General features: G+C 39.2%; 2 protein-coding genes and 1 long non-coding RNA gene across 3 annotated transcripts; 2 read left to right on the top strand and 1 right to left on the bottom strand.

Moving 5' to 3' along the window:
- Positions 1–1,248: 1,248 nt before the first annotated feature.
- On the top strand, positions 1,249–3,412 carry gpr75 (G protein-coupled receptor 75). Its single transcript, XM_026309984.1, has 2 exons — positions 1,249–1,290; positions 1,644–3,412. The coding sequence occupies exon 2, from the start codon at positions 1,754–1,756 to the stop codon at positions 3,410–3,412; it is 1,659 nt and encodes a 552-aa protein (XP_026165769.1). The 5' UTR covers positions 1,249–1,290; positions 1,644–1,753.
- A 1,322-nt stretch (positions 3,413–4,734) lies between these two features.
- Positions 4,735–9,164, bottom strand: erlec1 (endoplasmic reticulum lectin 1). Its single transcript, XM_026310174.1, has 14 exons — positions 8,851–9,164; positions 8,642–8,746; positions 8,214–8,294; positions 7,948–8,025; positions 7,796–7,859; positions 7,652–7,698; positions 7,333–7,556; positions 6,990–7,131; positions 6,747–6,908; positions 6,345–6,404; positions 6,147–6,271; positions 5,982–6,059; positions 5,772–5,847; positions 4,735–5,595 (listed from the first exon to the last, which is right to left on the bottom strand). Exons 1-14 carry the CDS (start codon positions 8,989–8,991, stop codon positions 5,524–5,526), a joined length of 1,455 nt encoding a protein of 484 aa, XP_026165959.1. The 5' UTR covers positions 8,992–9,164; the 3' UTR covers positions 4,735–5,523.
- A 302-nt stretch (positions 9,165–9,466) lies between these two features.
- Positions 9,467–13,270, top strand: LOC113131419 (uncharacterized). The gene is made up of 2 exons (XR_003295806.1): positions 9,467–9,518; positions 13,169–13,270. It is a non-coding gene; the product is annotated as an uncharacterized LOC113131419 (long non-coding RNA).
- The last annotated feature ends 2,283 nt before the right edge of the window (positions 13,271–15,553 follow it).

Here is a 15,553-nt window from a genome sequence, read left to right as displayed (position 1 = left end):
ACAGTTTGATTACCATTTCATGTGTCTTGGTGCAATGAAAACAACCAAATTGCCTATCCATAATTGTGACCTCTTTCCTCTAATCTTTGGGTATTTACCTTTTTCTAAAACCCAGTAAGATTAAACAAATTTGGTTTGCTTATGTTTTCCCCTGATGACTTGAAATCGCTATAAACATTGAAGCATTTAGTACCTCACTTATGTATAGTGTAGTGCCAAAACTGCAGTGATTTTTTTTTTTTTTTTAGATGTACTATTTGCTTATTGAATGAGATGACAATAAATTGTTTCTAACAAAACTATATTTGATGTTTTTCTTTAATAAATTAGACAATTTAAAATTTGCAAGTACTCTTTATGTGACCAGGTGAAGTTTCCCTGCAGAAAACAGTGAGTAGAATGATTTATATTATTTTTCTATTATTTAACAAAGAACAGGCTATTTGAATGCAAATCTACTGAAAGCCTATCTTGACCCTCTATGTCACATGATTACTGTCCCTGCTTTAAATATTAATTAGCTAAGAAAATCATCATCGTGTGTTGCCCAGCAACCACGTTACCGCTCCCAATCATGCCGGTTGTGAAAAGATGAATAATGTAATTTGCAGCTAAATATGTTTCCTGTATCACTCAGTCGTGCGAACTATAGTTAAAATATTTTTGCTAGCTGCCTTAATAAAAGTTTGACATGGGAAGTATTTTTTTTTTAATCCCTGTAAACCGAGATTAGACCGAACCTAGCCGATGCTGGTTATGTTGCCATGGTAAAAAAAACGTTTGCTGCGGTAACATCTGATATAACGTTATCGCAAGAGAATGTGTTGGTTTTATGGTCTCTTTAAATCTCGTAATTTAAGTCAAATATTGGAGAAACGAGCTTTCTTTTTGTGTTAAAATACTGCGAGTAAACGGAGAATTCAGGTTACTTTTTACAGATGGACTTCTTGAATGCAGTGGTTATGTTCATGCCCAGATAGCTACGTAGGCAGTGACTTCATACTCATTTTTTCGGTGCACGTCCAGTGGCCGTCGCTCCTGTGAAAGAAAACGAGAATGCGCTCATGTATTCGCGTTGAAAATGAATGCAGACATGTGAGGAGACGTGTTTATGGCAGTGATTTTTAAAGGTACCGGTATTTTGGCCGAGCTGTTGTTGAAATACGTTTTTTCCCCCCCCCAAAACCGCGTTGCGTTCACTTACTGTCGTACTGTTTTACAATGAAGACGAGCTGTATCAAATGATGATGATGATGATGATGATGGTGGACGCACGATCGAGTACAGCTGGTAGGTTATATTTTCTCATCGTCAGTATAGTAAATCGAAGCCATTTAACCACTTGAATCTGGGTACATTGGTAAAATAGTGGTGTACAGGCTATTTCCATTTCAGCAGACGCTGGTGTGTGTGTGTGTGTGTGTGTCTGGGGAGAGGGGGTGTAAGGTATAATTGGACAAATGCAGTGGTGCATATCGTTAGCTTACTGTTGCTTGTATCCAACATGTGATGCATGTTTCTTAATCAGTACCTGTTTACAGCAGGTTAGCTCTGCATTGTTCCCTTTCATCAAACGTGAATAGTTAGTGATCTCCAGCATGATGTTATTATTATAGCTAATATATGACTTTTATCCTTTGCAGCATTCTACCAAGGTGGCAGTGATGGCAGGCTGAGCAGGTGCTGTAATCATCATGTGCTTCTTTCCTACAGAGGAATAATGTTGACACTGATGACTGTAGGAGCCTTATAAATGGTTAGCAATACAATGAACACCACTGTTACACCATCAGACCTGGTGGATGTGCCAAGACATCAGAACTTCAATGGCACCCTGGGCACACAGACCCCGTCAGCTTGGGCCGTGATCCACACTGCTACCTTGACCTTTTGCTCTCTCCTCCTTATCTTCATCTTCTGCCTGGGCTCCTATGGCAACCTTGTAGTGTTCCTCTCCTTTTTTGATCCAGCATTTCGCAAGTTCCGCACTAACTTTGACTTCATGATCCTCAACTTATCCTTCTGTGACTTGTTCATTTGCTGTGTGACTGCTCCCATGTTTGCACTGGTCCTCTTCCTGGATGCAGGGGGAGGGGATGGTGTGTCGAAGAGTTTCTGCTTTGCCTTCCACTTAACCAGCTCGGGCTTCATCATCATGTCCCTGGAGACGGTAGCTGTAATTGCTTTGCACAGACTGCGCATGGTTTTGGGGCAGCAGCCCAACCGCACCGCATCCTTCCCTTGTACACTGGCTCTCACTGCCCTGCTGTGGACATCGAGCTTCACCATGGCTGCTCTCCTTACCATGCGAGCATACCCACGTAGAGATGGACCCTGCCTGCCCCACTTTGGCCTCGGAGACGGGCAGGCTAGGGTTGTGTTGTACGTCTACCTGGCAGACTTCGCCTTTTGTGTAGCTGTGGTGTCAGTGTCCTATCTGATGATCGCTCAAACACTGAGGAAGAATGCACAAGTGAGGAAATGTCCCATCATCACAGTAGATGCCACTTGCCCCCAGCTCCCACCCCCTCTCATTGCAGCAGGCTTTGAGAGCATGCAGTGTGCTGTTCAAGGACCTTCCCTGTACCGTAACCAGACTTACAACAAACTGCAGAATGTTCAGACACACTTGTACGCCAACAGGACCAACCAGCATTTGGTTCCAGGTGCCGCCCAAGGAGCTACCAGCTGTCAGGTAGTGTCTACAGTCAACTTGGCCACAGCCAAAGACTCCAAGGCAGTTGTCACCTGTGTAGTTATAGTGATCTCTGTGCTGCTTTGCTGCTTGCCAATGGGGGTTTCATTGGCACAGGATGTTTTGTCACCAGAAAGCAGCTTTGCACATTACCAGTTTGAATTGTGTGGATTTGTGCTGATTTTTCTCAAGTCAGGAATCAATCCCTTTGTGTACTCACGCAACAGTGCAGGCCTTCGCCGCCGTGTGCTGTGCTGTATTCAGTGGGTGGCACTGGGCTTTCTCTGTTGCAAGCAAAAGACACGCCTGCATGCAATGGGGAAGGGCAGCCTGGAAGTTAATCGCAATAAATCCTCCCATCATGAGACCAACTCAGCCTATGTCTTATCACCCAAGCCACAGAGGAGGCTTGTAGACCAGGCTTGTGGTCCCAGTCACTCCAGGGATTGCGCTGGCAGTCCAAGGGCCACAGGTGTGCGCAAACCCCGTCCACCGAGTACGTCAACACCTATAAACACTCGCATTGAGCCCTACTATAGCATATACAATAGCAGTCCCTCTGCAGGGCCAAGCTCCCCCACCAGCCTGCAGCCTGTCAGTTCTCAGACATTTGCTTTTGCCAAATCATATGTAGCCATGCACTACCACACTCACCAAGATGCACTGCAAGACTTTGAAAGCACCTCAGTGCACCAGATTCCTATTCCCTCAGTCTAATCAAAAGACCTGCCAAACAGAAAGGATCGGACATTCTTGCCAAATGGGAATTCAAAGAAGAACAAGAATGCAGCCTATTTTATGTATTTGAAATCAGTATTATTCTTCCATTCTGTCTTACAGTGGCAGTTCACGTTAAGTTTTTTCAAGTGGAAAAATTAAAGAACCAGAATGCAAATCTTGGACAATGGAGACTACAAACCAGCAAAAAAAAATCTCATGAAAGTTCCATGAAATGTTTAGTGTTATTGATTTTTAAAAAAATATATTTTACAAATTTTACATTTTCACTTAAATCCATGCCTGTGTTGCACACGCATGTGTAACCAAGATTCTGATATTCATTGCAGCCAAAGACTGCTGTTGCTGGTTTCACTGCTGCCTCCTCTCTGGTTGAAACTGCTGAGCACTGATATCAGTTGCTGTGAAACCCTGCACAGGCCCACAGGCTATCAGTTGCATTTTGATGGACTATTGCTTCTTAAGAAAAAAATGTATTTGTGAACCTCATACACTTTTTCACACAATAAATGTTTGGCAAGTGCAGCAAATCTGTGCTTTCACTTTTTAGCTAGATCTAAATGATCATTTGGTTAGTAAATTGACAGCAAAGTATTTGGTAACTATCATTTTTTAACTTTGTTGGTTCCAGCTTTCAAAGTGTGTGCACTTTTTTTTTTGCCATTTAGTAAACAGAATTTTATATTTTTTATTGTAAAAACAGAAAATAATGGCAGATTAATCAGTAATGACTAACTTAGTTGCAGTGGTTAATTATATGAACTGCTATTAGAATATATCCACCTGCTCCAATTTTAAATGAAATAACTGATCATCTTTATTTCATTCAGTCTGCTACGGTTCAGTACCTGTGTCAATTTTAACTCAAACTGCAATGATTATTTTACAGTTGAAGTCATTATTATTGATAAATGAAAACAAATCATATATGAATAAGATTATACTACACACATACCATCAGCGCCCTCTGGTGGCCTTACATTGGCCTTGGCAGGTTACTGCAGCAAATGTCCTTCAATAGAGGATCAACAACCTTCTTGTCCTTCCCAGAAGGTAAATGATGCTTTTTTTTTTTTTTTTTTTTTAAAACGTGTCTGGTTCAATTAGATACCATGGTTTTAAACTAAAGTCACGTAATGAATACCAAGAAAAACAAAGTAAAAATTCTATTTTTTTTTTTTTAAAAGGTCATGGCATGAATTAACAGGGCATGAATAATAAGCAAATATTTTGCCATGATACAAGTATTCCTTAAATCTCAAGTCAAATATTTTTTGCATATGGTAATGGAACACTGTAGATGAGGTTTCATGTTTAAGCTTTATTCTTTTCTGCAAATGCACAGTTTTTTACCCCTGTGATACAGCAGTCATCAGAATCCCAGTGTGCATCTTCATAAAACCACAGAATACTTCTTAGAAGCCCAAACAAATTCTGTACATCTCACAAACTTATATATTTCAATCAGCCACTGAGTTGCATTGCTAGTCCACAGCATCCTCTAATGCATAAGTTAAACTCACTCATCCTGTAAATGCGCACAGCATACTCACTGCTGTAAAACATTTTCAGATTCTTTTCTCATATCTACAAGTACAAAGTGTCACATTCAAGCAGCCAATTGTTTCATATCTCACACACCCACACACAAACACACCTTAAAGACAATAAAACCACCATGAATATTGTTGATTTCCCCTGACGATTATGAATCCCCTGATTCATCACTCCTTTTCTTGCAATTAATCAACACCAAAGTGAAGCATAGATATGAATTATAGGCAATAAATCCACTGCCTTGTGGAGTGAGGCAATATCCCTGTTTCCATTGTGTTTTTAGAAAATCTGAGCTAGTCTGCTGGATTGCTATGATGTAGCATTTGCCCATTTCACAGATCAGGGTATGGGCTGAGGCTGTGTGATCCTGGGAAACATCAAGTCCATCCCCAGGATCAAGTTTACCTCACTTTAACCTTGCAATTGTCATAGGAATCTTTCTTCTTTTAACAGACTTTTGTTTTGTAAGTGCACGTCACTCTGTCTCTCCTCTCCTTGTCCTTCATGCTCTGTTGCTGTCATATAATCTGTATTTAGCTGGAGATTGACAGAAGTCCATATTCATCAGCCGTATCAAGAATCCTGCATATGACTGGAGACTCAACCTAAGAAAAAAAAAAAAAGATATAGATTTAGATTGATATATGGATTGGTTGCAGTCTGAAATAGGAGATTCCCTTTATTTAGCTCTCAAAACCAAAGTAGGGGTTGGCCCTGTAGCTAATTCAAAAATGCATTTTTGTTTCAGTGTCTGTGACTTACTGGTTACTAGTGAACTTACCCCCAGGATGTACTGACAGGTCTGAGGCTCCAGCATATAGACAGTGACAGCATGGGGAGACTCAGACTCTTTACATCTGACAGAATACAGATTTTATGAGTGAAACAACTGGAAAACACTGTAGTATTGCCTTACTCATGCACTGACTCAGGGTAGGCTCACTAATCTGATGCTACACTCCGCGACCCTTCTCCATGACAGTACACTCACTTGAGCTTGACGATGACCTGTCTGGGCTTTCCTGTCAGATCACACACATCCCCATGACCATAAAAGTGGGAAACCAACCTATCATGGAGGAGGGAAAATGAACAGAGAAAAATTAATTTCAAAAAGTGTTAGGGCCAAATAGATATATATGTATGTATCACATACTTGACTTTCTGCACTCCGTCATCTTTGAGCTGGTAAGATCGGGCAACATTTTTCTTGGCCCACTCAATGTGCTCTTCTGCGTTCCAGTTCCCCACCACCACAATGTTCTTTCCTTGCTCTTTATCCTGAGGAACCAAGAGGCATTTTCATCACTCTGCAAATGCATAATCTAATGCTACTTCTCTCTGTCTGCCTTACCTCATGGTATTGATGGACATGCTTTCCATAACAGAACTCATATTTCCACCACCCTACCCCCTGAAACACACACATTGAAATGAGTATAACTTTATTCATATTAATGCTCTATTCTATTTTTTGTCAGGCTCAATCTTTTTGTATTGATGGTTCACATTTATGTTTGTAAGGGACATGATAGTAGGTCCAGTGTGAACACTGTTTGGGTTGTAAATTGCTATTTATATGCAGACTGAACTGAAATCTGAGCATCATATGCACATGAGCTCTGAGTCACTTGGATGGAAAAAAAAAAAAAAAGAAAATTTGGGATTTGGGCCATTTCAACATGCAACGTAAATGTAGTCTATGTGTCAAAATGTATTAGACATTTCCCAGATACTACAGATGAACATTTCTCACCCCATGAAGACAATATGAGCCACTGAGGAACTCCCTGATTAGCTGATCAGCTGTCAAACGAGAGATGTGAGTGGTGCCGACAGTGACTTGAGACTGCCCTCCCACAGTCATGGGCTTGTGAGTGGAGGTGAAGGCCTCCTCTCTTACTGGTGGAGCTTCCTCCTGTAACATGTCAAAGATATGAATAAGTCTGGTGTCGTCTGTACCCATTTTTCCTGTGTCATCCTTCTGTGCATGTTGTACCTCTCTTGTGTCAGAGGTGGTGCTGAAAGGCGGTTTAAGCTGCTCCTCTTGCTCCTTATCCAACTGAGCAAGCCGCTGAGGTCGTAGAGGGGAGCCTGCCAGAGCCTGGCAGAAGATGGCGTTCACCGGGGAGGACTTGAACCTATACAGAAAACATGTCAAGTGTGGAACCAGTAAGATGTATTCAGAAATTTCACCTGCTGGAAAATGCATTTAAGTAGAACCCTGATACACAGAAATAACTGATCTTAAAAGAGTATTTCAGACTTTTCAACATACTTCTACTACTGAGGTTAATTCCTATAAGCACTATATTTAAAAGGCTGTCATTTTGTAGATCTACCTATATTTTGGGTGAGCACAAAGTAGTGGTGTCAAAACCACCACTTCATATTCACAGGTAGTGACCTCAGCAACAGACAAGATCTCATGCTTGGCCTCCGGATGACAGACATAAAGCACAGACGAAGAGCGGGGCTGGTTATGCTTCAGCACACAAGGAGTCCCGTTTCCCATCTCCTGCAAGAAGTACGGAGTGAGCTGACCTTCTATATTCTTAGTGGGCACCTGGACACCAGTGAAGAAAATGAAAAACACATATGAGAATTCAATGCAAATCCGACAAATCTGGTTGGTTATTGAAGTTTCAATATTATACTTGCTTCCATTTCAGCTGCTGATTTGACATTTTCTACATCTTCAGCTTTATCTGAAAAATGAATGTGTAGCTTTAGCATAAGGAAGAGACTAATACACTCAACATATTACAGCGTTATTGAAACAAAATGATATAAAATGACATTCACCTGTCTCTGTCAACTGGCTCTTCTGTGCCATATTCCCCAAAAAGTACTCCTGAAGACTTAGTTTCTGTGGAAACACATAATTTCCCTCAGTACATATTACACTTAGTGCTGGCTCCTCATTTCTGCCATCTGAAAACAATATTACCACTGACCTGACCAGTCTCCTTCTCCTCATGATACTGTCTTACATGCTTTCCATGGCAGACTTCATAAGTCCAGTATGATTCAATCTGTAATGTTGGCCAGTCAAAAGCAAATTTAGAGAAATGAGTGAGTCTTCACCAAAAAAAAAACAAACAGGTTCTTATTCATGCTCTGCTAATGTAGCGTGAACACCATCTGATCACATTTCCGGTCTCTCCACTGAGAGAAGCAGGGAAATCAGACAAAAGTAGAAAAGAAACTTCAGAAGTCTCACCCTGTATGAGCAGCTGCTGCGTTTGAATAGTGGCTCCAGCAGTTCAGCTGGACTGGGACCGGTGTAGTCCTTATCATCATCCTGAGACAACAAAAGACACCAAACAAATAAGAGAATAACAACTGTGATAAGGAGGCGTGGGGGGCTGTATCAGTGAATATAGAAACAGCAGAAATCTTACTGCACATCACATAGATTCTTCTCCATCGATCAGTTTCCCCTGTTCAAACTTGATGTCTTGTGTAAAACGGACTAGTCTAAAACCTGACCTGATCATATGGATACTACTGTTTCTACTACCTTTCTGGATATAGTTGAGTCCAACTATACTGTAACATCAGTGAATAAAAAGCTACAGGCTGTAGCTAAAGCAGTGGAAGACAGGCTGCTCTCCCAAGTTGGTAAAGAAATGTTCGAGACATTGTTACCTCCTCTCCAGCTGACAGTGAAGGCAGCAGGCATTTGTACTTCTCCTTCTCTGTTGTCGTCACTATGACAAAGTCGTCTTCGTTGTAAAGTGCACCTGAAGTTGGCTGAAATCCACACACAAGCGTTTGTTATTTACCTGTCAGGCTCCAAATAAAGTGCAGAGTTAATTTCAATTTAGAAAACGATGTCGCCAAAGCAACAAGCATACCAGCGTGAACTCAGCGCCAGGCCATGTGATTTTGAACGGGATTTCGTCTGTAAATGACGGATATCCCCCTCTGTTTGTGGAGACGCCGCTGGAAACCTCCAGCAAACCCCCGAGAAACACCACCAGCAGCCCAGCCGTCATGTCTCCTGTGCGGCTGCTGAGCTCCTACGACCCGCTGCTCATGTAAGCGTCCCCACCTCGCACTTACTGGTTATTGAAAAGCTGCTGCACAGCCAGAGGAAGCAAAACTGCTTCGACCGAGAGACTGTGGGCAAACCGACGACAGTTACGTTACGATACCACATACAGGAAGTAAACTATCTACTTGCCACGTCGAGTTCCGCCTGTACGTGCGGCTGAAATAACAGCATCGCCCTCTGGAGGCGATGAGAGGAACTGAAGAGAGTTTTTAAAGTCATGGTGAAAAAGATAAAACTAAAGCCTCAAATCAAATCGCTTGACTTTGAAAGTTGTGGAAACACAATTAAGAGCAACTCTTTAAGTAACAAAACAAAAATGTTTTTTTTACATTGTCAATGTTATGAGTAACATTTTATTTGAACAATTAAAGTTAGATTTTTTTTTTTAGCATTTCCTTCCAGTCTTATATAATGATGTCATATCCTAAAGGACACATCATTTCCTTGGAGGCAAAACACCTTGGAAAGGTAAACGTGATACTCCATTTTAATTATATACATTTTACTTTTTTATTTATCTAACTTTACTTATCAGTCGTTTCAGTTATGATTCTATGAAAGCTAGTGGAAAGTCACATTTGTTTCAGAAACACAGAAGTTCTTTGTCTTGTACTTTTGTGGCTGTCTGTTGATTTAAACTGTCGACCCTGTTAATGTCCAGTCAATATATATGTTTTACTGCAGAGCGGTACTTTTACTTTAAGTACATTTTCCTGATAGTAATTGTGCACTTTCACTTAAGTAGGATTTGAAATGGCATTTATGGAGTATTTTGAAGCTGTGGTATTGGTATTTTTATGAGAAGGATTTAAGTGGATGTTCACAGTGCAGTTCATTGAAATCAGTCTAGTAGGAATGACACCTTATATTTTTGCAATTTTTCGAATTTTTTTCTTTATAAATTGTGTTTTTACAAAAATTTTTTTTTACTCATATTTGTCAACTACTCCTACATTTAACGCCCAGTATCTACTTTGTGAATTACAATCACAGCTTGACTGCTTAATGCCTGAATTTGTAACTTGTAACTTGTATTAATTACAAGCTAGTATAAATATATGTGTGAAGACTAGGTGGCAGATCATTCCACATTTTATGAGCCATGAAGGCGAGAGAGATAAATCTTCATTTATTTCTTTAATTTTCTGGTGATATGATCTGGAATGATGCAGCTGAAAGTAAACAGAGTTATTATTATCTATTTTAAAATGCATATTAATACGTAAGGCAGGAGAAAGTGAAAATGAGAGCACTTTATGGCACCTACAAGAATACTATAACAAGAGAGCCATGCCCTTTTCTAGATGACTAAAACATAAGGTGACTTCATAAATATATCTAAGGTCTTTTGAAAAAGGAACTTACTATAACTTCTTTTCTAAATTGTTTGTTTCACATGTGATATACAATCCCCTATGTCTTACACAAAGACCTTCTGGAGGACGGTTCTCATAAATCTGAAGTTATTAAATGTGGACCGCAGATTTCCTGAAGCATTTGGCTCCTATTGACTTCAAATACTGGAGGTTTTCAGATCATGCAGCCACAAACTATATACTCATAGTGACTCATCTTTCCCTCCCAACAGATGGATTTAAAAGTTCATTTTGTCAGTGTGTGTGCTGAACACGTGTAGGTTATGTTGGTTTTGACTTATGTACAAGCAATGATGAGAGCAGCTCTCTGCCAACATGCAGTGTCCTTACTGTTTGATCCTATGAGTGTTGATTCAGCAGTGCTGTGTGTTGAATGACAATAAATAATCCCCCTGCTACCCTGCTGAACACTTCACAGTGAAACAGCTCTCAGTTAAGAGGAAATTTAAAACATAGACCTTGAAAATATGTGGAGTTGCATTTCACTGTCAGGGGGAAATGTAGCAAGTGCCTTCCCTTGAACTGATGGAAGAAAAAAAAAAACATGGAGCGTAAACCTGAGGTGGGCATTTTTTCACCTCTTGGTGGAGCTGTTGTTGTGAGAATGTGCAGCATGTGAGTCAGGAGAAAGGAGAAAGATTATATTAGAGATTTTGAGACAAAAAGTGAGAGGATTAGGGGGAGAAAGGGATGTGAAGGATACAAGCAAGAGGACATCCCACTAGATCATCCATCCTCTACAGTCCGTCCACTCTGCTTATGCAGATATAGCTTCTACTCACACTTGTCTCCTAATACATATGGATGTAAATATTGAGTTATACACTAACCTATATGAGTACATTAGGTAGATAGATAGATAGATAGATACGAGGCAGATAGATAAATAGGTGGATAGATTTTGTTTCCATGGTAACTATTATTTTGCAATTGAATTGATGCTTTTGAACTGGGTTATTTCTTTATTTCCTTGTCTGTGTCTTTATTTGATAAACAACAGAAGTGGGAGTAAAACAGAGTGTCTAAATGTTTTTTTTTTTTTTGTTTTTTTTTTTTTTTGTCTTGGTTCAGTAGAATTCGTTCGTACAATGTTCACTCTTGCCCTCAGAAAAAATAGTTTGAAGAAAATGTTTTCAAATTAAGGTTGTCATACTCATTTCTTTCCAGAAAAAGCTTATAAGTTTGGATATTGTACTTTAGACTTTAGAGGTGATGGTTGGCATATTCAGTTACCCAGCTCACTGTTTCCCCTTGTTTATACATTGCTAAGCTAACTGTCTGCTAGCTCCAGCTTCATACTTACCATATTCAAACTATGTCTTTAACATATTTTTAAGTTTTACATGTTGTATAATATGTATAGAATATCAGTAGAAAAAGAATCAGCCATACTGTTGACATGCAGCCCAGTTCAGTCGTATAGGTTTGGCCTCAGTAAAATGTCCTGCAAACTGATTTTCAAGTGGTTTTCAGCCAAAATCTTCTTGGATGTTTGTTCACTGACTTTCCTGGAGCATAAATGCTGAGAATTTACCTGAACTCGCCACGCTGAAATGAGCATTCTCATTTATTTCTCTGCCATCCATGGGGTGAACTTGATTTGCATAGTTGCACACTCACATACTCACCTTATGCATAATTGATACAACTGTCATCTCCCCAACCATAATAACATCGTTCCAAAGGGAGCAGACAGAAATGAATCTTGGCATTTGAAGATCTCGCATGAGATTAAGATATTTCCTGAGCTGTCACCCAAAAATATACATAGAATATGTCACATGTCAGATCAATAATTGTCACTGTTGCTAGATCATCTTAATGACACCCAGTATTGATTTTGTCAAGCATTTCTACAAGTTGTATTTTATTTTTTATTTTTTTTTTGTAATTTTTACAGGTTTCCCTTGATATAAGTATTGTATTTTTCTGACATTTTCCTTCAGGCTCTGAGTCCATACGCATGTCTGCATAATCAATTATGGTTATTACTAAAATGATGCATACTTGATGAACAGTATGCCCGATGCTGAAATCTTTTTGTGTCTGTTGAGTTATTTTGGACACTAAAAGACTGAAAGTGATTTTAATGGTTTGAAAAATCTCTAACAAACCTGTAGGTGTGTTTACCAGCAAGAGTCAGAACATGTGGTATGCTTTCTGATTTGCATTTTAAACAAACTCTCCTAATTCTGTCTGCTCTGCATGTACACAGTTGTCACTCACACTCCTCTGTTTTTCATTCAAACTAACCATTGTTATAAACGAATCTTCTATGGGGTTGCTTCTTGAATAAATTCTGCAAAGAAGCAAAGCAAGTCGATGAAACGTGAAAGAAATGGATTTATCCATGCCAGTAGATCAGAGCATTGCTCTCCACCCCTGCAGAGAAGTAATGGGAGGTTGTTTTTTTTTTTTTTTTTGATTGTTTTTGTTTTTATGTATCTAGATAGGATACAGATACTCACTAAAGTTAAGCTATTATAAATGAACATCAGAGAGGGGTCAGTGGACAAAACATCTTTAACTGCATCATAATGGCCCAGAGTCCATAGAGAAATCTATTCAGTGTAAACCTGTAGCCAAAGATTTGGCTTTGAAAATCAATGAAATGTTGATGTCAGCATACTTTAAGACGCATGTGTATGTGTTTATGGGTTGACCCAGTTCTTACACGAGTACAAACTTTGCATTGTTCTTTTTGGATGTGATTTCTTACATACACTGTGGCTTTTCTTCCAGAACAATCCCAATTTGAGGAAACGTCCACTTACAGCATCATCACAACTGCCATCCCATTCGACCATGACCATTCTTGTACATGACCATGGTGGATGCTTTATGTAAGTACTGGTTGCATTGTCTGAGACTTTAAGCTGTTTGTAAGAGATGCTTCCCTCAAATACAAAAGCCCAGTGAACCCCAGAAGTATGTTTTGTCTATAAACAAGTAACAGAAAGTGGGTTAACGACTTGAAAGTGCATGCTAAGCATTGTGCATAAGCTAGAAGAGCTTAGAGAAGATGGGGGTACTTTGAGAGTGAAAGTCACTTTGTGTTTCTTCACAGTTTGAGAGTGAATGGCACAAAAACTGCAAAGTGAGGAACAGAGCTCTTAACAGACTGGACAGAGAACAGAAACCGAGGTCCTGAGTCACAAGATTTCATTGGCACCAATTTGGGTTGTAGTTGGGTTTTAATTGGCTGAGATATGTGAGAAATGGTGGCTTCTCCGATTTTATGTTTTCATACAAAGTCTACCACTTGGCTATTGTACAAAGCTTCTACTACATCACACTAATGTCAACTGAGAGAAAGGCAATAGATTAATTTATAGGATGTAGTAACATTAGGCAAGTGTGTTTTTCATGCTTACAGTCATGAAGGCAAATTATTTAAAGATAATGAAAAACAAACTACAAAAAATATTCAGACAATATATAGCAGTGTTCTAACTATGGGCATTAAGGTAGGTATTGTTTTCTGTTTGTGCTTTCCAGACTTAAGCATTCAAATTTTCAGTTTGTCTGTGCTCAAGTCTAAGAGGTTCTAATAATTTATCTATCTTATCTTATCTGAAATCCTAAAGGCCTACAGTACATGGACTGTTCAGTCAGAGAATTCATAAGCTTTGGCTTTTCTCACAGGAAAACTACAAGTGGAGTTTTAAGAGCCTGATGGAGGATTAAAAATACTGGATTACGCCTATGTCAGGGCACCACACATGCACCATGATAAAAAATCTGTTGAATGCTTATCTGGATATTTAATGATTATTTATATGTATGTTACAAGACAATACATAATATAAGTGATCATTGCAGTTTGTATGCAGGACATTTTCCTCTCTTTGTTGAAATGCTGCTTATATCTGCTAATTAAAGGCTCAATATGATCTATTAGCTCCAATACATTATAGTATTCATAAATATGTTACTGGAAAAATACTATATGTTCCTTCGCCACGTTCCTACAGTGGCCTTGAAGGGACAAATCAAAGACTGGTTCTCAACAGGGAATTGCATTATGATATGACACGTTGAGGCCACCGTACCCTCCCTCGCACCTGGTGCACTAAGGGGTGTTCAGAAGCTTACATTCTGCAATATCATCAGTAGATGCTGCTAACTCTTTCATATTTTACACACTGCACCTTTAAAAGAGTGAATAATCACATCTAAATTGAGGTATATATCCTGAAAAATATTAAAAGGGAGTGAACAATTTCCATAATACATATCGTATAGTCATTTATTCATGGTCTGTCCACAGGAGCCCAAAAAGTCTATGTTGAAACTTCTTTCAGTTTATCTACTTTCTTGACTGTTCCACACTTGAACATTAATCCACAGAAACTGCAGGTTTCATTTTCACTTGTTGTGCACAACTGTTGCAGCTGCAGTGCTATTTTTTTTTTCACTTTCACTCAGGACTGTACCTCTTTCTCTTCAGTTCACCAAGTTTTCCCTAACTTCATCTATAACAATAGTTTGGCAGAAATAATACAGCCACAGTATACTATCTAGTAAACAATGAATGGTGTTAACACTTAGACGAAAAAGACATGAAATTATATTGGCAGGTTGGTATCACACTGCCTCTTTTCCAAATGTCACATGGAATCTGACCTTTTCATGATCTCAGCACTGTCAAAAGATGACCTTTTTGCACAGCATCACATAGTCAATGTGTATGAGTCTTTAGACAAGGCAGAAACTTTGCCTTTTCAAAGGCACTTGTCCATAATTGTGAGTAAAATAATATAAACCCAGCTATTTAGTTTTGCATTATGTTGGGTCTTTGCTGCATCGCTACTACTAGAAGTTATTCAGTTGCCAGCAGTCTGGTTTTGTCTGACAGTATTTTGATGTTTTGAGGAGATTTTATTAGAATCACAGAAGAAAAAAAAATGGAAGAATGGTTTAGAGACACATTTACTCAGTCACTTGGCATTGATGGAGGCAGCAACTAAATCTCTAGTGAATAAAAGAGAATTCAATTCAAACACCCACATAAAATCTGTTAGTTTTTTTTTTTTTTTTTTTTTTCAAAACTTTCTCACACCTCTTTTTTAGGAGTTGAGAAACTTAGTAAATGAATAAACTTCTGTTACACTTGGTTTGTGGGTG

The sequence above is a fragment of the Mastacembelus armatus genome, chromosome 15 (assembly GCF_900324485.2).
Source record: "Mastacembelus armatus chromosome 15, fMasArm1.2, whole genome shotgun sequence".
Taxonomy (NCBI): domain Eukaryota; kingdom Metazoa; phylum Chordata; class Actinopteri; order Synbranchiformes; family Mastacembelidae; genus Mastacembelus; species Mastacembelus armatus.
This window is presented reverse-complemented; position numbering and strand designations above follow the sequence as displayed.